Source organism: Onychostoma macrolepis, chromosome 03 (assembly GCF_012432095.1).
Source record: "Onychostoma macrolepis isolate SWU-2019 chromosome 03, ASM1243209v1, whole genome shotgun sequence".
Taxonomy (NCBI): Eukaryota; Metazoa; Chordata; class Actinopteri; order Cypriniformes; family Cyprinidae; genus Onychostoma; species Onychostoma macrolepis.
Genome location: NC_081157.1, coordinates 18,420,639 through 18,448,415, shown reverse-complemented (window position 1 = coordinate 18,448,415; position 27,777 = coordinate 18,420,639). Strand labels below are relative to the sequence as shown.

Here is a 27,777-nt window from a genome sequence, read left to right as displayed (position 1 = left end):
TGAATATTAATTTGGTCATGCTGACTCTGCATTATAACCTTCCTGGAGCTTCAAACAATTAATATGCATGAACTAAACCTTTGCTATAGGAGGAATCATTCATTATCTGACTAGTTCTCACTTAACATTTCTTGCCTTCAGGAAAAAGTAGTGATGCTGTGACATTACAGTCCAACACTACAGCCTTGAAGTTATTCAAATTATATCAGAGCAGTTACATTATTTAAAGGTTGATAGTACATTGTGTTTATGCAACTGGCCCAGAGTTATGGTGGCTGGCTGATTGCAAATCTATTCACACAGATTGACAAGTACTATGGAGATGCTGCAGGGGCAGGTGGACACGCTAACTGCTCGTGTGGAGGAATTGCGCACTTTGGAAGAGCTCCGAGTTCGCAGAGAGAAGAAAGAGAGGAGGAAGACTGTGCACTCGTTCCCCTGCCTCAAAGAACTCTGCACCGCTCCCAGGTACGTCTTATTACGTCTGCAGTGGAGTTATGTTGTGTCATTAAAAAATGTGTCCACAGGGAAGAATGACACAGGAGACAATATTTCACCGTGGATAAACAGTCATTTCAAGAAGGAAAGAACAGAATGAAAAAGACCTTAGTCAGGGTAGCACCATATTTAATTTCTGACAGGAACAAAAACGCAGCTGTGAGGGATAGAAGTACAGCGTGTTCAATGGACTGGACTTTTTAACAACACAGAGATTTATTTGATAGTCTTTGTGAAAAAAAACAACCCAAAAAACTTTCTGATAGGAAAAATCCACAAAACAGTTCTGAAAATTTCATGTGATCTAGGACTTTTATACAATGACTTTAAGTCTGTCCCTCACAGCCTTCGTTTTCATCATAAATTAAGGTTTATTATATATTTTATCATAAAATTCAATATGGCATCTAACCTTTCAAGGGACAAATTCAACTGTCACATTTACTTGCAGTATCTTTTGAATAATTTTGTGCATTTTTTCAAGTAAGATATTAATTAATTGATTTTTTTTAAAAGGTCCTGTAGTCACGGATAACCAGGAATCCAGCAAATTAAAGATTATTTTAGACAATACAAATTTTTGTTTCAGCCCTAAAATATTTATTTTATTTTTTAGAAATTGCTGTTTGTGAGTGCACTCTAAATAAAATGCCTTTAAAAAATTTCAGGAACCCTGAAAATTGTTAATTTTAATGGGATCATGAACTGCCTGTTTTTTATTTTTTATTATTTTGTACTGTTCTCTGAGGTCCACTTAGTATGTCATCAAGATTTTTACATCAAAAAACATAATTTAGAAGTAATTAAGTTCTTTTCAGATCTTATTGCGGACTATTAATCCATGCATGTTTTTTTTAACCTTCATTTTATCAAAATTTACTTATTTATCAATAATAAGTCTTCTCTCTGGTGACACCTGCCAGACTTCTCCAGTCATTTAGTCTTATTAAATTTCCCCCCTACAAGCTTACGTTCACCTTCTATCTTGCTCACGGTTATCTTCCTTCCTTCCAATTGACAGCCAATGCACACAACCAAGTTCTGCCCAACATTTTTCTTTTTTAGAAATCTTTTACACTCCGATGTCAAAATACAGAAGATCTGTCGCCACATCCATTACATTGTGACGTCAATAACGTCCAACCGTGCAACATTATTGTTGTCTCTAAACCTGAAGTTCCTGTTCTTTGGATCTATCTTTGTGTGGTCTTTGTGCCTATGGTTTGATGTTTCTTTTCCAGGTATGAGGATGGTTTCATGGTGTCTGACCCAGGCAGCGGTGACCTACAAGAGTGTCAGCCTGCCGATGAAGAGAACGAACATCTGCGCGTGATGGTGTCATCTTTGCGCGCCGCTGTGGTGGCCGAACGCGGACGGCGTGAGGCCGCTGAGCGGGAATGTGGCGCAGTGTTACAGGAGTTTGAGCGGCTGGAACAGCGCCTCATGGGGGCCGAGAATTGCCAGCGGCGTGTGCACGAGCTGGAGGCGGAGCTTCAGGAGATGCAGCAGCTCCGCAAGTCCCGAGCCTGCCTCCTGAGCGGAGACGAGGGCCTGGAGCAGACGCTGCTCAACTGCGCCCCTGAGACGGACACGCCGGATGATGCAGTCATGGCTGGAACACAGAACGGGGATGGAGCGGCTCCCGTCCGGAAGAGTTGCAGTGATACGGCTCTAGATGCCATCTCTGCAGTCGACGCCTCAGGGAGACGCAAAGGCAGTTACGCGCTTCACGCCAACGGCGTCCGGAAGAGGGGCATGTCCATCCTCCGAGAGGTGGATGAGCAGTATCACGCCCTTCTGGAGAAGTACGAGGAGCTGCTCGGGAAGTGCCGGCGCCACGAGGAGAGTATGTGCCATGCTGGGGTGCAGACCTCCCGGCCCGTGTCCAGAGACCCGTCCATGAAGGAGTGCCGGGCCGCAGAGCCCCAGCAGCTGCCCACTCCCCCGCAGACGCCCTCGACTCCAGAGGCCCTGGAGGGCATCAGCCGGCAAGTGGAGGCTGTGGACAAGCGGCTGAGCCAAAACACTCCGGAGTATAAAGCCCTCTTCAAGGAGATCTTTTCCCGCTTACAGAGGACCAAGAGCGACATAAACTCCACCAAAGGGAGGAAAAGTGGAAAATAGCGCATTTTGCTCTTAACATTTGTGCCACTGATTTCTTTCCCGTAATGTCTTGCTTTTTTTTTTTTGAAACTACAGTCAGAAAGATGTTTAGAAACATCTGTTATTTAGTACAGCTCATCCATGAATTATTTGGCGCCACATATCAAGAGACAAATGTTGGTTTTCTGGTCGTTTTGAGTCTAAAGTGCTTTTGCCAGGTTGGCCTTTTAGGGTAGACCATATTACTCACTATCAGTTTAACTGTAACCATAATCACCCTAAAGTTGATCAAGCACAGGAAAACGTGATGCTTATCATTGCTGACTATTTCCTTTCTCACTTGTATTACATATTATGAATAACCACAGCATTGTGTAACCACTTTTGTTCAATATTAAATCACACTTTGCTTTATAAGGTTGTTTGATGCATTTATTACCTTGAGCATGGATGAACGAGTGAATGAGTGGAGTGATCAGGATGGATCTGCTGTAGGGTTGTGTCTAGATGGAAACCCTTGTTCTGTGAAAAATCTCACATGCAACATTTGAAGACTTTTGCAGCAGTCCTCGTCTTCATGTACCGCCCACAGACTGACCACATGACACAGATTTCACACAAAACTGGCCCGCAATACCAGAAAATCACTAGTTCTAATCTCACTGACTTTATGTAATGTCTGGGAGTTTGGGTGAATCCACAGAAGGTGCTCGATTGCTACAATGGAGAAGCACTCGTCACTGGACTTGCTAAAGTTTATCAGGTTAGTTCCATCAGGTCTTATTCAAAAGTTATCCAGAGTGTTGTTTTAGGCACTTTGTTTATAGCAACTGGTACTTTACTACCAGATATACTGATCACAAAGTCTCCACAGATTTGTTTCTACATCGGCCCATTTTTGGGGTTGTCAACCATTTTGAGTAACCTCATCCCTCATAAAGCTGAAAGTATACTTCCCTTGTCTGCTTGCAGCCCAATTTTTGCATCTGCGTGGACAACCAGTCCAGTAGGTCAGGGATGGGCAACTCCGGTCCTGGGGGGTCCAGTATCCCTGCTGCGTTTAGTTACATCCCTCCATTGACAACGAGTGCCGATGAACCCATTCAGTGCAAGCGTGCTACCTAGTGCAGGGATGGGCAGCTCCAGTGTCCTGCAGAGTTTAGCTCTACACCTACTTACACAGTTCAGGGATCAGAACTACACTCTGCAGGACACTGAACCTCCACAATCAAAGTTGCCCATTTCTGCACTAGGTAGTATGCTTGTACCGAACAGGCCCATCCATGCTCATTGTCAAGAGCATATTTTGAATGTCTGGTGTGCTCAAAGAAGCAGACGCAGATTAACCAGACTTTATGCCAATTATCAGGAGTCCTAAGCTCGGTGGCTCCAAGTTCTAATAGTAAAGGTTTGCAGAACAAGGCTTACCATCTTCTAGACCTCACCCTGAAGTAAAAAACAAAACAAAACAATGGTACAGCATTCATGTTGGTAAATGGAAGACGAAAGAAACTGTCAGTTCTGAACACTTTAATGTTGACACAGGTGAACAGTAATCTCCAGCTATAATAGAGATAAAGTACAAACAGATGAAGACAGAAGCAGCATTCTGGACCAGCACAACAAGCTACTACTTTGCAGGCAATGTCGGCAAAGGAAAAAAAAAAAAAAAGCGTGTATAAAATAGTACAATTATGCATGAGCACATCCTCTCTTGTTTGAACATTGAGGTTAGATTACACCTGGACTAGAGCTGAGAGTTTAGATTTAGGTTCACTCCAGATTTGTCCCACTACAAATGCACCTCCTTTAGAGTCCTAACTTTCTTCCCATTAGGTTTACATGCCAAGAGCAGCTCGTAGTTGTCAATACTGGAGGCACAGTCTATGGTGTTGGTAATTTTTCAGCTGAGTTGTTCAATACTTGAGACCTGTTAGTGAAAACAGCCCTTTTCTGCTTTTTAAAAACCGGCAACTCGCATTAAAATCACAAGCAAAGGGCACATTCTGCAAATGAAGCACCAGTTGTCTTTGGAAAGCGGGAGGTGATAACTGGAGTGGGGATAATGTTCGCTCTACATCAAGGCTAACCAACTTCTACCATCCTACAAGTTTGGTCCATCTTGAATCGAGCCAATTGAACAAGGCAGCAGGTGTGACTGCAGGTCCCTCGAGGGAGCAAGAGTCGGTAATGCACCTTAGCCTCTTAAGGACAAAACATCTGATGGGATTTAAACCTAGACTCAGAAAGGCAGCTCCTCAATGTCTTGCTACAGGAATCGTTTTTAAGGCCACATGGCGATGAAACGGTTAAACAAAAACCCTATGCCGTCACAGCAGGGCAAGGCTGATTCTTAGTACGGCTCCCCTAGTGGACAGGATGTTCAGATCCTGCAAACCCTACATAGCTAAAACCATATTTGGACACGGATTCATACCGAGAGCCAAGTAAAGACCTCCTCCGCCATATTACCACTAACATTTCTACAGTTACCCATGCTACGCTAACCCTAGGCTCATCTCAAAGGCATCGGACACGTTCCCTCTGGGCAAAGGCAAACTTTTTGAGTTCTCCTATTTCACTCATAAAGGCAGATCATGGTTAAAAAGAAAACAAGGAATGTCAGAGAAAGGAATGACGCGGGATAAACGGGGGAAGGGTTTAGGACACAAGAGGAAGACGGGGGGCAGTGAAGATTACTCATAACAACCATGTCAAAAGTATCCATGAGGTTTTTTGAATATTTTTTTTCCTCTGTTTTTACTTTTATATACAAACAAACCAAAACACAAAATATGGATTGTGCACGTTTTTGTTTGTTTTCACATATATATTTCATGAAAAGCCTCAATACTCATTGGGAGGGAAAGGGATAGGAATATGGAGGGAGGGAAGGATGGATGAAAACTGGAGGAAAGTGGACGGAGTGAGAAAGATCCTTTTCCTTAAAATTGGTTAAGCAGTTAATCCAGGATTATGATGTTGATGATGATGATGAAAATGATGACGATGATGGAGGCAACTGGAAGAGGTTGGAGAGGAAGAAAGGGAGGGAAGAAATAGGAGGATGGCAAGAAGGAAAATGGGGGTTTGGAAACAGCTCAATCTTTCCAGTCCTTCTTGATGTTGAGGTTCCATTCCCAGGACAGGTGGTCGTGCTTGTCGTCGTCGGTGAACTTGGATTTAATGTTGTAAGTGCCGCGGGCCAGCATGCCTTTGGGTGCCTCCTCCAAGGGTGTCAGGAACTCGTATTCGCTCGGTCGAGGCCCATAGCTGCCCACCATGTAGTCAGACTTGTCAACTGAACACAAGAAACAGGTGAAGAGGTTTAAACGAATCGGAGTAGACTATTTGCGAATATATGAATCCATTGTCAGTGGTTTGTTTGAGCAATCAGAGATAGTGTACATATGTTATGGCTGGGCAATATACAAAATCAACACAATCATAACTTGTTTTCATTACTCAGACATGTTCACAGGCAACCCAATTTAGGGGTGTGCGATATGTATCCTCTACGATAATATCGTAGCGGTTCTTTGTGGAAGCTGACATTACAGAGTATGTCAGTTCAATAAACACTAATACTGTACATTACATTTTAGACACCATATTGCGTTTTTGCTTAATTTGGCAATGGAAATAAATGTTCCAAGCAGTCATGGCAGAACCATTCCATGTCTCTAAGCAACACAGCGATGCTTCGTTACTACATGAATCCATGATTGTGAAAGAATCGGGTGAGTCAATGATTCAATGACCTAGTAAAATATTGTGTACTTGTCATGGGAAAAAAAAAAAATTGAGATATAATTGTTTTGTCAATGTCACACACCACTAATCATAATGTAATCGGTGTAAAAAAAACAAAAAGTCAATATTCTCTATTAGAGTGTATTGTTATTAGGGCTGTCAAAAAACACAAAACAAACCAAAAAAAAAAATCGAATTTCGAATATTCATCGAATTTAAAATACAAACTCGCATTCGAATTTCAGGTGTGCGTTAAGGAGGCAGCCTTATTAGTGGCACACCAGATACGATGATGATGTAATTGTCGTTGCATTATAATGCTTTTGTTAGCCTATCCAGTTGAAGCCACTAAATGCGGCGCTGCTGCGTTGTTCATTAAAAATATTGTCAAAACTGAAACCAAGCCGTTCACACAGAACGCATATTTTGCGCATTTTCTAGAGGGACATCCATCACCGTTGCACTTGCGTCTCGCACAAAAGAGCCGCATGTTTAGAAAGCCATGTCAAATTAATGCAAGTTCAACTTTGAAAAAACAAATCACAGGATTTCCCCCCCCCAACCCACTGCATCTCATGCTTTTAAATGAAAAAAATGATTGGCTTTTGTCCCTTTGTATTAAACTATGCATATATATGATGCTGTTTTGTTTATAGTTAAGCAACTTAATTATAATAAACATTATTTTAAACATTATGCTCTTTTTTCACAGATAGTCATGCTATTTTATTGCTTTGAATAAACGGTCATTTGTAATATGCACCCTCTTGTGGCCTCAGGAGAGAAGACAAAAACTGAAATTATACATTTTAAATTTGAGTATAATTCAAATTTTGATAAGATTTAAGTACAAAATTCGAATTTAGTTTTTCAGCCATTTTGACAGTCCTAATTGTTATATTGGTGCATATAAATGGACAAGAAAGAATAATATTTGATCATCTTCAGTTAATTATAAACTGTGTAAAACATTAATTTAAAGCAGATTTTATTTCTTACATTAAATGGAATATTACTATTAGCCTTTTAAACAATTTAACAGCAAATACTATTATTATTGAGAAATACTTTTTTTAATGCCCATTCCTACTTGTTCATATGTGCATAATACACACACACAATCTAAACATGTTGAAGGTAGATTGCAAAATATGATCAAGTATTAATGGGAAGCTTTGGTGAACAGAGGGGAGGTAGATTTTCACATCCAGTTCCTCAAAGAACTGGAGGCTTTTCTTTTTAAATAAATCAAAATCCCACCAGAAACAGCACAGGATTTGCATAACGGCATTTCAACAATGATAGAAGCTGCTCTAAAGAGCGGCCCTATCCAATAACTCCTTTATATCGATTCATCTAAACAAACCAATATAATGCAGAAACCTGTTAAGAAAATATCTGGGTCATATAACTAATTTCACCCCAAAATTAAAAGAAAATTGAAGTAATAAGAGCAGTTTGGCTTACAAATCCTGGAAAGCAACACATTCATCTCTTTTCCTTTGATTTTGGTATGAAACGTACGGTGTAATGTGAAAGTTGTATTGTGATTTTTAAAGAACACTTACTCTTCACCCCTTTCCTGTAGGTCTGCTGTACGTACTTCAACCCTGAGACGATCTCTTTGTTTACCTGTAAACAGATGTAAATATATAGGACCAGTCAGGAGTGACGCCACATTATGTAACTGATAAACAGGTATAGATTCAAGCAACATGTTTGCATATGTTGTTTACATGCAGGGCAAATATACAATGTGTGACCATTTATAGCACAGCAGATATATTCACACAGCGACTGCTTAACACATGACTGGAAGAAACGTGGAGTAATGTGGAAATACAGAGAGTACAAGTTTCAAATAAGAGGATATACTCAACAAATGTGGAAGTGAAGTACCTTTCCTTTACTGGGTTATCCACTAACATGCACTAAACCGTGGTAATGAAATCTAAACTATCACTGGATTTCTAGTAGAAATAACTTGTACAGTTAAGTGGCTGTGAAATTCTCACGCAATGACAAAAGTTGTGTGACACCATCAATTCCTAGCAATTACTGCATCTAAATGTTTCCAGTTGTGGTCATCTGACCTTGAAGCTGATCTTTATCCTGTACTCCACTCCCTCCTTCAGCACAAACGACTGCTTCTTATAGGACTCCAGATCACCTGAGAGTGGAACAAACACACACAAACACAAGTTAGTCCAGCTTTCAAAACATACCAGAGTGCATTGTTCTGAACTCAATAAACTGTGCTTGTTCTCCGTCTTCATTAGTTCACCATCTTTGTTTAACAGTTCTGTAGTGTCTACCAATAAAGGCAAGCGCCAAAACAGTATTTTAATATACTGCTGGCATATCATTTTAACAAATCTTTGAATAGCCGTTAAACATTTAATTTCAACCTCTGACAAATCCGTTTATATGGAAGCCCGTTTCCGCCACCGAATAAAAAAAAAAAAAGGTTATTGCGACAATTCTGACTTCTTTTCACAGAATTGTGAGATATAAAGTCAGAATAGCGAGATATAAACTCACAATTCTCACTTTTTTTTCAGAATTGCGTGATATAAACGCAATTCTGACTTTTTTTCTCGCAATTGCGAGTTTCTCTTGACTTTTTTTCTCTCAGAGTTGTGAGACAAACTCGCAATTGCGAGTTAAAGTCCAGTTTTGAGGGGGAAAAAAAGACTATGTTCTCAGAATTGCGAGTTTATATCTCAGTTCTGAGAAAAAGTCGTAATTCTGAGAAAAAAAAAGTCAGAATTGAGAGTTTATATCTCACAGTTCTGATTTTTCTCAGAATTGCAACTTTCTTGCGCAATTGCGAGTTTATATCACGCAATTCTGACTTTATTTCTCAGAATTGTCAGAATTATGACTTTAACTTGCAATTGCGAGTTTGTATCACGCAATTATGAGAAAAAAAAAGAGTTTGGTTGTCTCAAGACAAGTACGAGCGAGCAACTTCACACTATCCAGCTTCCTGCAGTGTTTTATGCTGCCTGGTCTTTATTTGAACGATTTGCATTTTAATTATATGTACCAAATTTTAACATTTTAGTGAATAAATATGACAAAATTATTTGCTATAATTTATGCTCGTGTTATCTGCCATCTTTATCTTTCTTTCAGCCATTGGCCAACCTGTTCACTAAGATATTGGCATCGGACATCAAAAAATCTGTAATGTACAAAAACTAACATTGACCTGCACAAGTGGGGAAAAAAATTAAATATGTAAAATTTCCATGGTTGATAAGAATAAAAAAAAAATACGTATGGCCAATAAAATCCTAGTCAGTTATATGGTAGAGGTTTCTTGTGTGAATGACCGACTGCAGTTGAATGTTGTTCCCAGCAGATGGCTGCAGGACACACATACTCTCAGTCTGCTCATCTTCTCTCTCTCTCTGTGCCAGCGCCGAGCACTCGCTTTCAGGCTGCTGTGCTTTATCTGGGTCATGTGACAGTAAGATTTCATCGCACCACAGGTCTGGCTTAGCGAAAACGTAAATAGCATTTACTAATAACGGAATGAATGTATGCAAGAGAAAAGACCTCAGGTTGTGAAATCACAACATATGCGATGTGATGAGACTATATATAAAAGGGGTATTTAAATGTATGCATACTATAAATTTTTTTTTGTCAACATTATAGATTTCATGCTAACCTATCAATGTTGAAGTCTTATTTTCAAAAACAATATTTAATAATGTTCATTACTGAAGCTGAAACATGCAGGATCCAAAAAGGTTTGTGTTGCCGCGTCAACCAAGTATGGTGCACTGATTAATGTTTATAGGTGAATAAAAGTTTATAGGGATTAAGCCGCTCTATTGATATGGATTACTTTTACAATGCCTTTATGAACTTTTTGAAGCTTGAAAATGCTGATTTCCTTTCGATAACTGGACAACAATAATGAAAATATGAAAAATAGCTTCATTTATAGTCTGAAGATGGACAAAAGTCTGAGGGCCAGATTTACTAACAGCTTGCGTCAGCGCAAACCGTCTTTTGGCGTTAAAATAGTACTGTCAGGATTTACTAAAGTAGGGCAGTGACGAATTAGCGCTGAAAAAGCGTAGACGCAGTTGTTTTTGCGCCTGATCTTATTAAATATGCATTTGTAGGAGTTTCCCTTTCAGACGCTAAATTTATGAGAGGGGAGTATTAAAATGAATCACGCGACGCGATTTACTAACATCAAATTACTGGCAGTTGCGCCATTATTTAATGCCCAAAAAAGCATGTCTTAAACTTTGCGATTGAAATGTCTGCAATTATTTTTGCTGGGAGGAGGCACTGCAGAGAACAGAGAGCGTGTGGTAGAAAGAAGAGGATTTTTTTCCCACACGTATTAATTTATATGGAATGACACAAGAACACGTTATCCGAATCTGAACATATCCTTGCGCTAATTTGCGCTGCTCTTGGTAGATTGCGTTGGTTGATATGTAAATGAGATGTTGCGTCTGTGTTCTTTAATTTGTGCTTTGTCAGTAAATCACCTACACAAATTTCCCCTCCCTTTGGCGCTGTTTTGGAATTGCGCTCTTCCTTGTTTAGTAAATCTGGCCCTTAAGAGTTTGGGTGAGTAAATGACAATTTTCATTTTTGGGTGAACTAACCAGTCAACAAAACAGGTAATCTCTACTCACCTTGCAGGTCAAGGGTCAGCGGGGCGGGAGCAGTCTCGCACATAAGAGTTAGCCTCGTCACTTGAACGTTGGCAACGGTGGGATCTGCTAAAATAACGAAAACAAGCACATAAGCCACACACACACTGACATTTGTATATCTAGAACCTGAAATTCATTTTGGAAAATGCGAGAAATTTCCCCTTCGGTGACTATGGAAAAGAATTTCAAGTCATTTGATTTAATCCGTGTGGATCCGTTTGTTCATTCACAATACGTACATAGTGACTACTAAATCAGAATAAAGTATTTGGAATCAAAACCTCCCTACTTAATGTTAAAATAATTCATCTTATTTCAGTTGATAGACATTGACAGGTTGACTTCCTGAGGAATGTCTGACGACGACGACTTCCAGAAACACTCTGTTTGTTTGAGCAGCTCAACTTCTGGCTTCGCTAATGCTGTGAGATCTGTTTGTTCTGCTGGTCAATAAAAGATGGAAAACATGTTTAAAAACATTTTTTGCAAATCTGTTAGATGCCGCTTGTTCTATGAACAACTCGTGTCAACTTTACTATTTGTTTATAGAGTTTGGCCAGCAGTCCCGTCACTGACGTCTATGTGAACGCAGGTACTGCGGAAGCACCCCGCTGACGCTTATTGCAGCCCATCCATCATCCGCTCTGACGTCTCTGTGGGAGCTGCTTCATTCGCTCTGCATTAAATAATGAGATTGATGCACGTGATTAAACGCCAGTCTCTTGACGCCCGTTCAAACAGCTCTTCTGGTGATGGGATGAGCCATAACACACAGGGGTTTTTGTAATGGCTGACTGCTGATAAAAACAAAAAGGAGCAGGAACTGGAGATACGTGACCTCGTTTTCCAGCGCTCACGTGAGGGTGCTGGCAGACGACGCACTCGGACAGCAGCTGGAGGCGTTGAAGCCCTGTCTGAGAAGGGTTACCCAAGAGTCTACGGCTCTAGCCCAGAACAACATGATTTACTCAAGTAGGACACATTCCTGGATCAACATTATCTGATGGTCCTGGAACAACATGCGTATCTGGATGAAGATCACATGCTAATTATTTTGACAAAAATTGCGGTCAGGCTAGATACCGGCAACTACCTCGCTAAACAAACTACAGCTCAGTGCATCAACAATGCAACGCAATATCAAATAAACTGTAGTTCAAGTTCTTAGAAACATAGACTTTGTAATCATGTTGGTTTCATGTGATTCTGAAAGACTTTTTTTTTAATTCAGTGGCTCAAAATGTCATATATATATATATAAAGGGTTATCTTTTTTCCTTAAAATTAAAAGAAAAAAAGTACACTACTAAAAGTATCAATTTTTACATACCAAACGTTTGGGGTCAGTAAGATTTTTAATGTTTTGAAGTCACTTATGCTCCCCTAAAGTTGCATTTATTTGAAGAAATATACAATATAATTCAAAATAATATTAATATTTTCTTTTTTTAATATTTATCATTTCATATTTTACTCAGCATCAATAACTCTAATCTTCAGTGTCACATGAAACATTTCTTATTATCAATGTTGAAATCAGTCGTGCTGCTTCATATTTTTGTGGAAACCATAATTTCTTTCTTTTATGAACAGAAAGTTCAAAGAACAGCATTTATTTGAGACAGAAATTTTCAGGAACACTATAATTCAAACAAATATATCAAAAGTCGGTACCTTTAAATCAAATCGTGATATGGACTAGTGTGTGAATATTAAAACCACAAAAACTATTTAAATATAAATCCTGAATGTTCTACATGTCTCGGTGTGAATGAATCAGCACTTTGTTGGCCAAAATAAATTTAATTTCAGTTTTGTGCCTTCATTTGATTACCAATAAATAAATAAATGACTCACATAATCCTAAATATGTATTTTTTGGCTAAATGTAATTAAAATCATGAAACATATACAGTTTAATAACATTTTATTAAGTAGACATGCTTTCTGATTACCAAAATTGAATTTAACCATTAAAATGGAAAAAACAAGAAAAAGGTAAAACAGATTTCATAGAGCCCTACTTTACTGTCACTTTTGATCAATTAAACGTGTGAATAAAAACCCTTTTTTAGACAAATTGTTTGAGTTTTTAAAGAAGTCACACCACATGACTTTTCAACCTGAACTACTAATCCTTTGAAATGAAAAGGTTTTTATTTATCTAACATGAGGGGCCGCAGGGATCCTCTCTCTGTTTAAATATTTCCTGTTTAAGGAAATTCTTGACTTTCGAGAACAGCCAGACAGCCTGACTTTAGGCCCTGAAATAAATATATTCAAACAATTCAGAAATAATGTGTTTTTAAATAAATAAGTAAATAATAAAGACAGACAGATAAAACGTAGGAAGGAAAGGAGCGTCACGTGACTCATAGCGGCCAATGAGGCTGAGACTACAGCTATAAGCCAAGATGTACTAATCAGATGAGCTCAAATCAAAGAGTGTTGAAAGGAGAGCTGGTCCATGGGATGAATTCTGGGAAAGGGACTGTTTGCATAGAAACTTTGATCAAACTAGGTCGGAGCAGAGAGCGCGTGTACAATAAAGTGACACATACCTGCAACAACATTGCAGTTGCCCAGCAGTGCCTCCTTGTACTTGCGGAGGCTTTCGTCATCTTTGTCGAGTTCCTGGATTTCTTGAAGGCTCTTCTGGGCCGGCGGCTTGTAGTTGACAGCCTCGCTGTCTTCATTCTCGGCTGCGATAGCGGCTAGCTGCTCTGGTGTGGGCTCCTGCTCGGCCATGATTGACAGCTGGAGGAAAACATAAACAGACACAGGTCAGAGGAGAGGAAACAAACACGGTCCTTAGCAAACGCAGCCAAATATCATTATAGCAATGGAGATCTGACCCACATAAAGTCATGCGATCAGTTCTTCCAGCGTGTTAATTTTTAATAATATTAATGAATTTTAAATGAGTTCACCACACACACACACACACACAAAACGCAAACTCCAGCCATCACCGGAAAAGGACTTGAGAAAGCAGCCTAATGTGGGCATCTGTATTCAGCACTATTGCATTAGTGGTCAAAGCCAATTACTGCAGGGAGTCAAATACGCTGCACGGCACTGAGTGAGTGTTCAGGACACACACACACAGTTTAATAGAAAACAAGCCATGATATACTCTATTGTTAAAAAAAGTTTCTTCAGCTCACCAAGGCTGCAATTATTTTATCAAAAATCCAGTAAAAACAGCAATATTGTGAACCGTTTTCTATTTAAATATAAATCTTAACATATATTAAAACAATGAATTTGGGAAAAAATAAAAAGGATTTAAAATTTCCCAAAATGAAACTTTAAAAAACATAAATACTCAAAATGACTAAATTTATCAGTGAAATTAGTTAAACACAATTGTTTTATTCAGATGAAATGGTCACTGGAAAGCAGGTCCTCTAGAAACATCAACTTCAAACGGTTAGGCTATATTATATTTCAAATAACTCTAGATACTACAGTTTAAGACTTTAGGATCTGTAGATTTTGTAATGTTTTAGTCTCTTCTGCTCACCAAGACTGTATTTATTTGCTTCAAAATACAGAAACAGTAATACTGTGAAGTACTAGCCTATTACAAAATAACTATTTCTGTTAAAATGTAATTTATTCCTGTGATGCAAAGCTGAATTTTCAGCATCACTACTCAGTGTTACATGGTCCTTTAGAAATATCATCTAATATGCTGATTTGCTGCTCAAAAACATCTATTATTATCAATGTTGAAAACATTCCTATTTTGTGGGAACCAAGACACTTTTTGATTTGAGGAACAAAGTTCACAACTGCATTTATCTGAAATATTAATCTTTTGTAACATAAATGCTTTTACTGTCACTTTTAATATATTTCATGTGTCCTTGGTGAATTAAAGCATTCATTTCTAGCCAAAATAAAAATCTGACCCCTTTTGAACAGTAGTGTATATGCTAAAGATTTGAACTAACAGTCATAGTCAATGCTGTCCATTTCTCAAAAAAATGACTGGCTGAATGTGTCCGAGCAGTTAATTCGCATCTGACTCACTGCTGGATGTTTACATTCATGTCATAAGACTCATCCTTGTATCTTCACCCAGAGTGGCCTTTCAAAGACATGAATGCAGAGGAAGTCTGGGAAACACTTGTGCTGCAATGCAGCAGCCCTGGAACAGAAAGTGCTCGTGTTCTCGCTGCTAGCGCACTAAAGTCCCAACACGGCTTCAGAGTGCTTCACCTTGACAGCAGCTTCTGTAGTTTCCTGTTCTGCAGAACTGCAGCACGCTCGGCTTTAAGAGAGGCACCTCATTGTGGCCACTTTCTTTCCTTACATGGTATTGGCGTGCTAAACGCACAAAATCACACTCATAATAGAACTGAATCACTATCAGCTTGCTTTGACGCATGAAACATGCATCTGCAAAAGACCAACCACAGTTTGTTGCATTTTTTTCTCTTTGCCAAGCTTAACAAATTCAGGGTGTAACAAGTTAACTGGCTTTGTAGCAGATTTTTATCAGAAATACAATTTGCATTTAATAAATTATATCATTGTTAAAGTTTAACGAGTTCAGCTGATTAGATATTGTTTTTGATTATTAAAATTAAGTTAAACCATTAAAAAGAACCCAGGACAGATCTCACATGATGGCAGTAATTATGAAGGATTAAAAATCATAAATAAAAATTCAGCATTAAACAAGATTGCTTTAAACAGGCTCTTCAGAAATTTAAATTATCAGGAGGATGGATTTTATTAATATTGAATATTATAGACAATACTGTTATAAAGTTGGGGTTCTACAAGATCTTTTCATGTTTTTGAAAGAAGTCTTTTATGCTCACCAAGGCTGCATTTATTTGTTTAAAAATACAATAAAATTAAAAAAATTAACATTTCTGTGATACAAAGCTGTATTTTCGGCATCATTACTACAGTCTTCAATGTCACATGATCCTTCAGAAATCATAATAATATACTGATTTGCTGCTCAAGAAACATTTCTGTCATACATTTTTCTTTCTTTTTTTTAAGTAGCAAATAGTTCTTACATTGTTACAAAAACAGTTTTTCAATTTGATGCATTCTTTGCTAAAAGCATTCATTTCTTTTCAACAAAAATGGCTATTTTATATTTTTGGCACATAACTAAACACTTTTTTTTTTAAAGCCTTTGTTATTTTCAAAGCAATTAACAATAAATGATCAAAACAACAATTAAAAATCAGTTACTTGCTGAATTCATACTTGGTTATGTTCCTTTAGGAGCCGTTGCTACATGCATGTGCGAATTACCCTCAAAGTCATCAAGAAGACGAGAAATTCCACTTGGCTGCCAACAGCGTAACTATTTCTATAAATCCAACCACTTGTTGTTTCAAACAAAGTAAAGGTCTGCCAGCTAATCTCACAAACAGTTGTAATGAGGACCACATATGAATGAACAAGATACGAGCCGAGAGAGCCAGTGAACAACAAGGAAAAAAAAAAAATCCTACAACACATGTGTACTAGAACAGCCAGCAGGTCGTGTATATCGAAGGCAGATGTTGCTTGCGTAACACTTCGTGAGACTCGCAAACTTCTCTGCTCTTTGAGCAGATTGCAGGACTGGTGAATGAGCTTGTCTCATGAAAACCCACAAAGTAGTTTTCTGTGCTATCCCTTATCATTAAACTGGCTGTAAACATGAAAATGACACATTGTAATCAATAAAAGAGCCTAACATTCTAGCAAGTCATCCTGGCACTGTGAAAGCTGTCCTCTTATAGTTTTGGCAGGGGATGTTTTTGGCCACGGTCAGACAGGACCTCAGATAACACTGCATGCCTTTTCCCATTCTGGGCCTCTGTGCTCCCCTGACAGCGAGAGAGGCCGTTCTTCATCAGCGAGCTCTGGCGCACTGATCCAGCGGCTGGGGTTTGAAGTTCAGGATCAGAAAGCCTGACAGACACATGATGAGTTGCCATGTTCCTATTAGCACTAAACCAAGCGTGTCCAATCCTGCTCTGGAGGGACACCTTACTGCACAGTCCAGATTCAACCTATCTAACCAGAAGTTTCCAGTGATGCTAAAGATATTAGCTATGTTTCCGTCCACCTATTTTTATGCGCATTTTGGAATAATCGCAAAAAAAAAAAAAAAAAAAAAAAAGAAGCTGGATGGTAACGCCAAAATGTGCATAAATTCTAAAAATGCGCATAAAGTATGCACACAATTGAGTATAGGGCTGCACGATATATCGCATGTGATTGTCATGCACATCTAGTTGGTAAAGCCGGTTCTGTGATTAGTAATAAATCTCCATCACCTGTTTTCGAATTGAGCGGCATTTAATACACAGAGCCGTAGATTCTGAGTGCGAATTGCGTAGTTTGTCGGTGAACTACGGCTCTGTGTATTAAATGCTGCTCCATTTGAAAACAGGTGATGGAGATTTATTACTAATCACAGAATCGGCTTTACTGACGAGATGCGCATGACAATCACATGCGATATATCGTGCAGCGCTAATTGAGTAGGATAAACTTTTTATCTTTTAAGCTAATAAACTACGCTGGAAACACATTTACCAAATAAATTCCACCATGCGCATTGAAAAAGACTTTGCGCTATGAGACGGGATAACTTGATTAGTAGAGGACCGATCTCGTTCACAGCATCTGTATGTTGTTTTGGACATTCTGAAATGCCTGAGGAAAGTCTTTCAAAGTATTTCTGAATAATTACTGTCTTACACAACTGTGTTCCCAAACAGCGGGCATTCACTTCTGGAAGCAATGACTGCATTTATTCTGTTCGCTCTGAGGCGCAAGTAATTTATCATATATGAAAATGATTATATTCAGTGGCTTCTCCTAGTTTTCTTAAAGATATTTAGTGCCAGTTTATCAGGAAGTGATGATTTTTGTTCTCTTTGACTCGTTGGATGGAAACGGTGCTTTATTCGCAAAATGTTTTATGTGATATTCCAGAAACGTTCTTACTGTTTTTGTAAAGTTTGTGTACAGACAACGTTATCAAAACAATCCTTTCACACAGCTCTATGAAAACTACCAAAAACGCTGTATTATTCATGCCAGGCCATTAAACGTCTGCGCACATACCTATAGACCAAACACATAATACGCATTTGCATGATGTCACGGTTTCCACAAATTTGCTTTGTAGTTTTGTAGAGACGATAATGGTTTTAGGCCCCCCAAAAAACAACATTGTCATGTAAGTGAATGTCCAAAACTCAAAATATTTATCCATTTTAGTTGTCTTGTAAATGTCCCCACAATCTTTGTATTGTAATTCATTTGTAAAGATATTGCAAGTTTTAGTAAACCCCCTATAAAATCCAACAAGCAGTATTTTAACATTATCAGTCAGAATCACTACTAGATAGTCACTATCAATTTTTTTCTGTTGAGCTCCTTCTGGTTGCAAGATAATTGGATTCAAAACGCATTTGTGATATTACAATTTATAGATTTGTTGCTCGTAATTTAAATTTTTTAATTTGAGGGAAGCAGAACAGAAAAGCACCAGTGTGTAATAAAAAAAAAAAAAAAAAAGCAGCTCATGTCCCTTCTGGAACCGGCAAAAGTTAATTAAGACCGAGGAAGTACAATCTGTTTCTGCTGAAGAATCAGTAAAACATGAAAACAAGGTCCTGCAGAAAGTGTAGTTCAGCGAAACGCATTCATGCCCAGATTACATCACTTCAGCTGCCAGAGTAAACCAGTACAAACACCATTAGCCATTTGGCAGTCGTCTCAATGTTAAAACACACAAGGGAGTGCAGGGTAATTTCACACAGCTGAGCATGATGGACTAGCCATTTAACGTGGTTGTAACAATTATTGCCTAAACATGGGCAGCAGGTACATAACCTAGAGAAACAACAACAGGTCGTTGAAAACAAGGCAGAGCGAGCTGTCCCAGCCAGTTCACGCACTTGACGGTGGAAACGGCTTGAATTTGACACTGGCACCACCCACTTCTCCATTTAGTTCTGTCCAGCTGAGCTAAATTCACTCTAATTAGGGATTATCCAGAACTAATATCAGCAGGAAAGCCTGAGCAAGACTAACATGTTAGTCTAGGGGTTACAAAGCCTGAGATTAGGCTCGTTACTGAGCAACAACGAAACGCAACAAGATTTTGTAGTCCAGATTAGTGCTAATTAACGGGGGGAAGTGTCGGTAAGAGCTGTGGGATGTCAAACGGCGCCAGGTAAAGAGGATTTACCTGACAAACCTAATCAGCATCCTCAAGAGACCCGGTTATCCTCAGGTTTACACCGAGTACAGCAAAGACCTGTGAAGTGAATGAGATTGTGCATTGATAGAGCGACTAGAAATGGACCTGCAGTGTAGATGCTATAATTAATTTGTTCAAGAAGAAAGCAAGACTGGTCAATACTATGAGGCCTGTAACAGAAAATTATCCATTAACAGTGCCATTCATCTCAAGTGCAGTAGCTTGGCTGAGCTCCTTCAAGTACGGACACAAAACTGTGTTGGAAAATAGGTCTTTTTAGGTGTACAAACAACTGGCAAAAAGTCAAAGGCCTACATGATAAAGTACTGCGGTAACTTTATCCTTATAAGTGTCAAAGTAAACTACTCTAATGCTAAAGCAGAAGCCTTCTGGATATTAATATTGTTATGCAGGGTGATCTTACATCCAGGAAACTGTAGCTAAGGAGAGCACTCGTGTTAATTAAACAGCAGGTCTGATCCGCTGGGAAAGGGAAAGTGAGACTCTCACTAGATGCTGCTTTATTTTCCAGACATGACTATTTTTCACTCTGTTGACAAGGCCCAGACTAAAAAAATGACTGTGAGAGCCATTGGCTCTTCCTTTGAAACATTAAAGCCACATTTTCATTAACTTTGACAGTCCAGAAGTTGTTCGTTCCCAATAGAAAGCACTACAGGAGTTGCGTGGAGTTCCAATCATATGCAGAATTTTTAAATCTGATACGTTGAAACATTTGTGTCAATATTGTAGGGTGAACATCCAACCAGATATGATGAACTGTAATCAAAACTATGAGTGCGAAGAGAATTACCAACATATTTGCTTCAATATGTTACTCTTTAAACCCCATTTCCATACAGTGGACAGTTATACATCAGAATAATCGTGTCTAGGAATGCACAATATTGGATTTTTGGCGATATCCAATATGCTGATATTTTGGCCGACAGCCAAAACCATTACCGATATATTTCCTTTTATTTGGAAATAACACCAAGACTCTCCCGTGCAGAGATTATAAACTAATTTTTAATTCTGGTTAGTTTTTAACAAAAACTTACTTGTTAGAATTATTATTATTTTTATAATGAGAGTACACTGAAATCAATCACTGCTTGGTGAACTGTTTTTGTTTTTTTTATGACAAATTACAGAATCACTCGACAAAATCGGTTGTTCTGCGGTTTGCTTTGATGAAAAGACACTTTATGATGCAGATTATGACAGTTTATAAAAAAAATAAAATCTCACCGAATCGTTCACATTCATTTGAACAATTCACAGATCGATTCAAACCATGAACTCACAAGCGAGTAAATGAAATACATAATTAACCAACATGAAGATTGTATGCAATATAAAAGCACAGACCAGCATTTATTTATGGGCACAAAACTGCTAAAGACGAAATGTGCAATCGACTCTGAATGAGCGAGATGGTCTGGCAACATTCAGCAGCTGAATCCACTGATCTGTGGAAAGGTCTTGTTGGCAGAAAACATCCGAAGACACAGTTTTGCAGAGCTCCTCGTAGGTGCACTATTGGGTTGCATGCGTGGCACTGCAAAGAAAATGAGTTCCTGTCCCACTTAACCCCAAATCCGATCACAACAGTTACATATCCTGCGGCCGCCACAACACTGTGACAAAAATAATTGGAAAAAATTGAACTGAACTCTGTGCAGCATGCTCACGGACAGATGATAAGACAATATGGGAAGAACATCCAAAGGGACAAACAAACAAGGAAGCTTTACAGTGTTAATGTCAGTCTTTAAGGAAGCTGAAGTGAACCTGAACAGCCACAATGTACAAGAACAACAATTATCTCCACCGTAGGCTCATGTGTGCAGTTCGGCACAATGGAGGAACTGTGGGTAACACAGCACCACACAAGCACTTACTCTGTTTGGCCCGAACCCAAGAAGACTGAACTTAATTAGAGAGTGGATGAGTCAGTAAAGAAACACTCTGACATACACCACAGCACCGCAGGACTGAATGATAATGTTCCCGGGCAGCTGGAACGATCTGAACTTAACATAAAAACACTAAATTATTCTACACTGAACATGGTTAAAGAGGTTGTACAAAGACAGCAGGGTAAGTCGTGCTGCACAGAACTGATCATCTTGTAAATAAAACCCAATGAAATGGTTCCTTTCCTATGCTGATGTATTTCCTATTAAAACAGGAAGCCGAGGTGGGGCATGTCGTTAGCAGCCAGTAGCCTCATTACAGCCACAGTCGAACCATTATTTGCTACATTTTATTGCTAGTCTGTGTCAGGTGGTGGTACATTCCCATTATAGGGAACATTTGATAGGATACGCCCATAAATGCAACATGACTCATCAATATCTTCAGTTTTCCCAGAAGAGACAGATAGTTTAATGGTAAATATGATCCACCAAAGGTTGTTTATTGTTCAGTTTCAGGAAGCACTTAAAGCCACCCAAACTCTCATTTTGGATTTCACGGGGTCTTACCATGTCCAAAAATGACGTATTCTGAGGATAGTCTGGAAAATTCCAACGTAAACAGAGGAACTTTGTTCATATCCTTGCCTCTCCCTGGAACTCAGGGAATACTGCTGTAAACATCCCATTCTTCTTCAATTGGCCTTGCTCGCTCTTCCTATGTAGGCAGCTGCCTTCTGAGACAACATTGAACTCTTTTATTGAATGTTTAGCTACATGACAACGAATTGTTTTCCACTAGGATTTTTGAAAAGTTTCACGTACAGACAACAATGTTGTCAAAACAATCCCTATTCGCATGGATCCACGAAAATGACTAAAAACGCTCTATTATGCATGCCAGGCCAGTAGGTGGCGATGTGACTTTGTAAAGAAACACTACACTCCTGCGCACATACTTACATACCGAACACGTAATACACATGCACATATTCACAAATTAGCATTTCCAAAGTCTATCGTTAAGAAAATTTTCACTTTGAAACCGATTTTCAAAGCATAAGATCCCACCCTCCCTGCAAATCACTTTCCAAAGCCACGCCTCCTCCGAAACACATGAACACGCACAGACAGACCAGAGGCTAACCAGCGACACGATGAGAGACGATGTTGGTGGAGGGTTGAATGCAACGCTATCAGATTACCTCATGTCTCATTCACCGGTGAGAACATGGATATATACGTAGATGCCTTATTAGCGACTGTTTCTATAGGCCACGGTACATAAGCCATCCGCCATTTTTGGAACGGTCTGCAAACCCTTCAGAGCAAGTTGACTGTGTGTGTCGACAACATTTTATAGTCCTGTGCCTTCCACAGATGACCTAAATTCATTTAGACCACCCAACTTAGTGATTGCTACCAGGATGTAAACAGACTTTCAAGTCAAGTCACTATTATTTGTATAGCGCTTTTAACAATGCAAATTGTGTCAAAGCAGGTTTACATCAGCTTGATATAAAGCTGGGTGGCACTTTCAACCAGCGTAATAAAAAAGGTTTTTGAACCAAATCACCTACCCTGCCTTTAAGTTACCTCAAAAGAGACACAATTTTAAGGTAGCTTCCCTACTAACAGTATCTCGGTTTCAATCCCTGCGCTCCAGCAACCTGAAACAATCACAGCAATTAACAACAAATCAATGATCCAATCAATGGACAAAATCAAGTCCCACCAAACGTTTTCTTCTTTGTTTTGAGAAACTGTTTAATTCAGCTATACATCACAATAAGGAAGTTAAGATGTTCGCAATTTCTGTTTAACGCCGATTTGAAGGAAAAAGACATGCTGACAATTTGATGAGGTAGAACTCCAGAAATCCAAATTATGTTTGAATAAAAGCTATTAAAGGATGCGGTGAGAAGTGTAGAGTACCAGGCAGTGGAAGAAAGTGAAAGCAGGTCAATGCCGAGTTGGGCAGGTGCCTTCAGATCCATCAGCCTCACTCAGGGGGGAGATTACGGTTTGGCCAGATTGTGACGAGACTTCCCTAGCAACAGCCATGAGCCTCATACTCCACAATCAATACCACAGCCTGCATCAGAGGAGGGTCAGCAGTGCTGACTTTCAGTTCGGGATTGGCTCTACTGAAAACAAACACGGAGCAAGAGATGGATTTAAAGTGGGTGGAGGGGGACGTTGAAAGTTGAGATCCCTAAGAGCCGTCTTTTGTTCAGGCGAAGGTCAGACGTGTCGGGGAGAGCAGTGGGATCCAAACTGCGTTTGTGTCCAAATACCTAATGCTGCAGAAAGCTTGAGAAAAGACAGAGGTCCTTGAAGAAATCAGAGGAGGGGAGACAAGAATAGATCACACTTCAAGAAGCCTCTCCCAGTTCTGGCTCTTGTCATGAACATACTCGGACAAACACAGTAGCGGTGGTAACCCCGTTTAACATACAAAACTACAATAACTGTGACACAAACTACGGCATCAAGCAAAAGCGTGCTAGGGGGGATGCTTCTTTGTCTTCTTTCAACTTCCTGTTTCTTCAACTTCCTGTGCTAGATCTCTTCCAAATAACTTAGGTTAGCATTTATTATCATTACATGATAAGATCATGTGACCAGAATACTACTCACTGTGATCAAATTGAACTTCACATTTGCAAATTGAAAAGGCTTTGAAAGACAGATGTTAGGGATAGGCCATTTGTCCTTAATTATGTCATTTGTAATATATAAATGTCATCTTATTTTATAGTAACAACACATTATGATGTGGCTTGAAATAAAGTTGTTACAAATACAACATTGTAGATAACCGCAAAAAATTCTTGAAATCACAGTAAAAATTACTATGTAGATGCAAGTAGAAACATAAGTTAAAAGTCAGTAATAAAACAATGTTAAAGCAGATTACAAATGCAAAATTTATTTTACAAACAGTGGTTTAAAGTTGCCATAAAATCAATATATTATATTTTCTAAATGAATTTAAAACGGTTTATACTTTCACAAGTATTTTCTTTATCTCTTTCACAGCTCAATGTGCTTTTATTAACTTTTTAATATTAAGCACATCCTGCAGTTTAGAAATTGGAGCCTAACTTTTACTACAGTCTCATTAAATGTGCAAACTCGTATGAATGAGATGGTTGAAAATGTTGTACTGGTTTCCACTTAATATATATTGTGTATATATATTATATAAATATATATATATTATACAATATGTATAGCACCCTCCCCTACAGAGGTATAAATATATGCAAGTATACAAACACGAATGTAAATTCCAGGAAAAAGCACTGTGAAACACTTTCCCGGTCCACATGCTTAACATTGTACAACAAACTTGCTTTTCAAGATTTTCCTCAAACTATTACTATGACAGTAGCTCACCAGAATGAGAAAACTTACAATTGAAACTGCTTGCGCTAATGCTCACTATACAACCCCTTACAGCAAGTGCAACACATACTTGCATTAGCATTATGAATTTCACACATTTTACAGTGCTGTGAGACTTTCCACAATGTTTCAGCTTTTTAAATATTAAAATGACTCCGCAGAAGGATATACGGGTAAATATTGCGGTTTAGTACTGTGTACTGTAATACTGGTCCATAACAAATATGACTAGATATTTTTACTTAAGCTGATTCAGTGAACAACAGTGTTATTTAAAAAAAATTTAGGCTGAATATTAAACATTTTTAATCTATTTGGCTAAAATGGTTTGTTGTTGTTGTTGACATGATGGTTTCTCTGATTGAAGAAATAAAAGCACCATTTCAAGCTGTTTCAGGGCAAACAGAAATAGATTTAGGCCTGTCTGTACTAAAAAAATCATCAAAAGGCTAAAAATAAAATCCTATAACAACTTTTCATTGCCCAGCCGTAGCGTCTACCTTGACTGGGGTCAATAAAAGCCACGAGCGCCCGCGGGAGCACTTACAGAGGTGGTCATATCAGTGATGGCCCATCAGGCCTGACCTTTATGTGGCTTCTCATCACAGCTCTTTGATGTCCGTCTCACTGCTGCTGTATCAGCCTGAAAGACTACATAAAGGAAATCTAAATCTATTATTCATTCAATCGGTTGAACTACACAATTGAGACAACGACATGAACAAAACATACTAAGAAATCATGTTTGTTTTTGCTTTACATATTCCCGTTTTATCAAAATTCATCAAAAGCACTGCACTTCTTACAGGACTAATTTTGGACATAAGCCAAGCAAAAGCACATGCACAGATGTTCTCAAAGTGTTCAACATAAATTCACGGGCAACCTGCTTTGCCTTCAGTTTCCCCTAAATGAGCTGAAATATTGAATTGTGGTCAAGTAACGTTATATAGGACAGAGCCACCACCCTCCCTCTTTAGTTGCAAAGAAACATATCACTGCAGTATTTCACATTCCTCTTACTTTTATAACAATAAAAAACAGGTGGACAGGTGCACGCATTAAAAATCTACCCAGTCTTTGATAAAACCATATTTTTTTAATCTAACTTTAACTCAAACTTGAATAAAATAAAACACATTTCAGTACAGAGAACACATTGTTATTATAGCAACATGTGCAGTACTACCAAATATCCTTTTAATTTTAAATATTGTATGTGAAGCAAACTTTGAACAAACTACATATTCACGATGTAACCTTTAAAAGAAATATTGTACAATAATGCTGCAAATGGCTGCTCAGCGCACTTAAGGACAAAGTTTAAACACTGCAGACACCGCCCTGACAAACTCACCATACCCGAAATTACGGATACTATGGCGACGGCTTAGCTCATGAATATTAATTACGTCCTGCCGACGTCTCTTTGAAACCTTACGGATGCGGTCAATCACGTGACCTAATTAACATACGTAAACCGAGCCTTCAGATTAGTACACTTCGCTCATTCGCTAACCGTTTCCGCTTTCAGCCAATCAGCTAGACTTACCGGGCGAACGTCAGCTTACATACTTAATATTCATGAGCCAATTCTCCTCCATAGTAAGAATCGTAAATTCGCCTCAGAAAGAAGGAACTAGAAAATACATCGCGCCACTCACACACTACACAGGAAGGAAATTAGCCTTGATTTTTTTGGGGGGCCAGTTTCAGCAGTGGGCTTCTTTTGTTAATCAAGTCAGGACGCTCTTCGAAAACACGAGAAATGGTTATGTAAATACTTCCTAACGTTCAATCTGTGCTCAGGCAAACATTGCGTTAATCTTCGCCTCGCTCTCTGTTAAGGTAGATTTAACAGCCGGTGCCAGGTAAGATTAAATTAACCGGGATTTACACAGGAAAGCAAAAAAGAAAATCATGATGATGGGTGATTACCCCACATAACGTTAACCGCATCAAGACAGCTTTTTTTTTTCTACCGTTATGAATATGTTTTACAACCAACGCGTTAATGCCCAATAAATATCTAACGTTATATAGAGAGAGATACAGCAAATTATCTAAAAAAATAAAATAAAATAAGGAATTATTATATTCATCCCGAATCTAAATGAACTTGCAGCTTTGATCCAGGAAGTTCCTCCTCATGCTAGCAAGCTAATGCTGCTAATCGAACATCATTTCCAGCAGCAGGAAGTTTAATAATAATAAAAAAATAAGTACAACAATATGCTTTCAGTTAGACTGATTAAATTCACAAATCACGAATTCATGCAATGAATCAGTCGATTGTGTGAACGGCAGAAAATACAAGTTTAGGAATTGCTTCCGACTTCTTGGCCCTTTCTTCTCAGGTCAAGATCTAAAGTCACAACACAGTTTCAGCGTATGACCTGCTATACATAAGATGCATATGATGTATTGTACATGACCCGTTCATGATCAGTTCACTGGTTATTTTAGGGCACACGTCTTGCTTGTCGGATCTAAATCGCAACTTTCCCCATGCACCGAGATCAGAAAACATGCTGTCAAAATATGCACTCTTTTATGAAACACAATCTCATAGTTTAATCTCTAGAAGACTCTGATTGGTGGGAAAAAAGGCAGAATCCCACACTTAGAAATGATCGTTAACTTTGATGTTCCGCTGCTGGCAATAAGACAACGCCTGATGATCAATTCAGACAAACCTGTGCTGGCCAGGACGAGATCAAATTAATACTGGGGACGCGATGCCCTCCAGTCCGAGCCATAAAATTACATACATCCATCATTTTTCATTGATCATCTTTATAAAGGACTGAACGCGGTTGGCGGAGCAGGCTGGAAATGCATGTATCAACTTGCTGTCTCGTGTCAACCTGCCGTAGCTACCGAGCTACAAAAGATGCAAAACTACCGGGAAAAAATGTCAACGCTTGAGAAAACCCGGTAGGGTCATTTCTGCACGCGTTGTATGAGATCTTCGTGGTGTTTCTGTTGTGAAAACTTACCGTGGACCTGCGGCTACTGCGAGTCGATAGGTTAGAGAAAGCTTCCCTGACTTCTCAATGGCGCGATGAGGGAGCGGCGGCGATGCCAGAGAGCGACACACTTCCGGGAATACCGTAGAGCGCGTGAGTCACGCGGTCTGCGCATGCGCAACAACAAC

At 38.9% G+C, this 27,777-nt stretch overlaps 2 protein-coding genes across 5 annotated transcripts in view; one reads left to right on the top strand and one right to left on the bottom strand.

Annotated features, from left to right (window-relative positions):
• The window catches only part of cdr2l (cerebellar degeneration-related protein 2-like), a 17,073-nt gene extending 12,788 nt beyond the window's left edge, over positions 1 to 4,285 (top strand). The window contains exons 5-6 of the mRNA XM_058769825.1: positions 304 to 468; positions 1,740 to 4,285. Of these exons, the coding sequence (XP_058625808.1) occupies positions 304 to 468; positions 1,740 to 2,622 (1,048 nt within the window). The 3' untranslated portion in view covers positions 2,623 to 4,285. The remainder of the gene's footprint in view (positions 1 to 303; positions 469 to 1,739) is intronic.
• Positions 4,115 to 27,777, bottom strand: arhgdia (Rho GDP dissociation inhibitor (GDI) alpha). 4 transcript variants are annotated; one of them, XM_058769828.1, is made up of 6 exons: positions 27,620 to 27,777; positions 13,607 to 13,802; positions 11,025 to 11,111; positions 8,448 to 8,524; positions 7,923 to 7,986; positions 4,115 to 5,902 (listed from the first exon to the last, which is right to left on the bottom strand). In XM_058769828.1, exons 2-6 carry the CDS (start codon positions 13,791 to 13,793, stop codon positions 5,703 to 5,705), a joined length of 615 nt encoding a protein of 204 aa, XP_058625811.1. In that variant the 5' UTR covers positions 13,794 to 13,802; positions 27,620 to 27,777; the 3' UTR covers positions 4,115 to 5,702. The 4 variants fall into 4 exon arrangements, with proteins under 4 accessions (XP_058625811.1, XP_058625810.1, XP_058625812.1 ...); XM_058769827.1 differs by lacking the exon at positions 27,620 to 27,777 and adding an exon at positions 16,332 to 16,517 and having other exon boundaries at positions 11,025 to 11,108; XM_058769829.1 differs by lacking the exon at positions 27,620 to 27,777 and adding an exon at positions 16,284 to 16,511.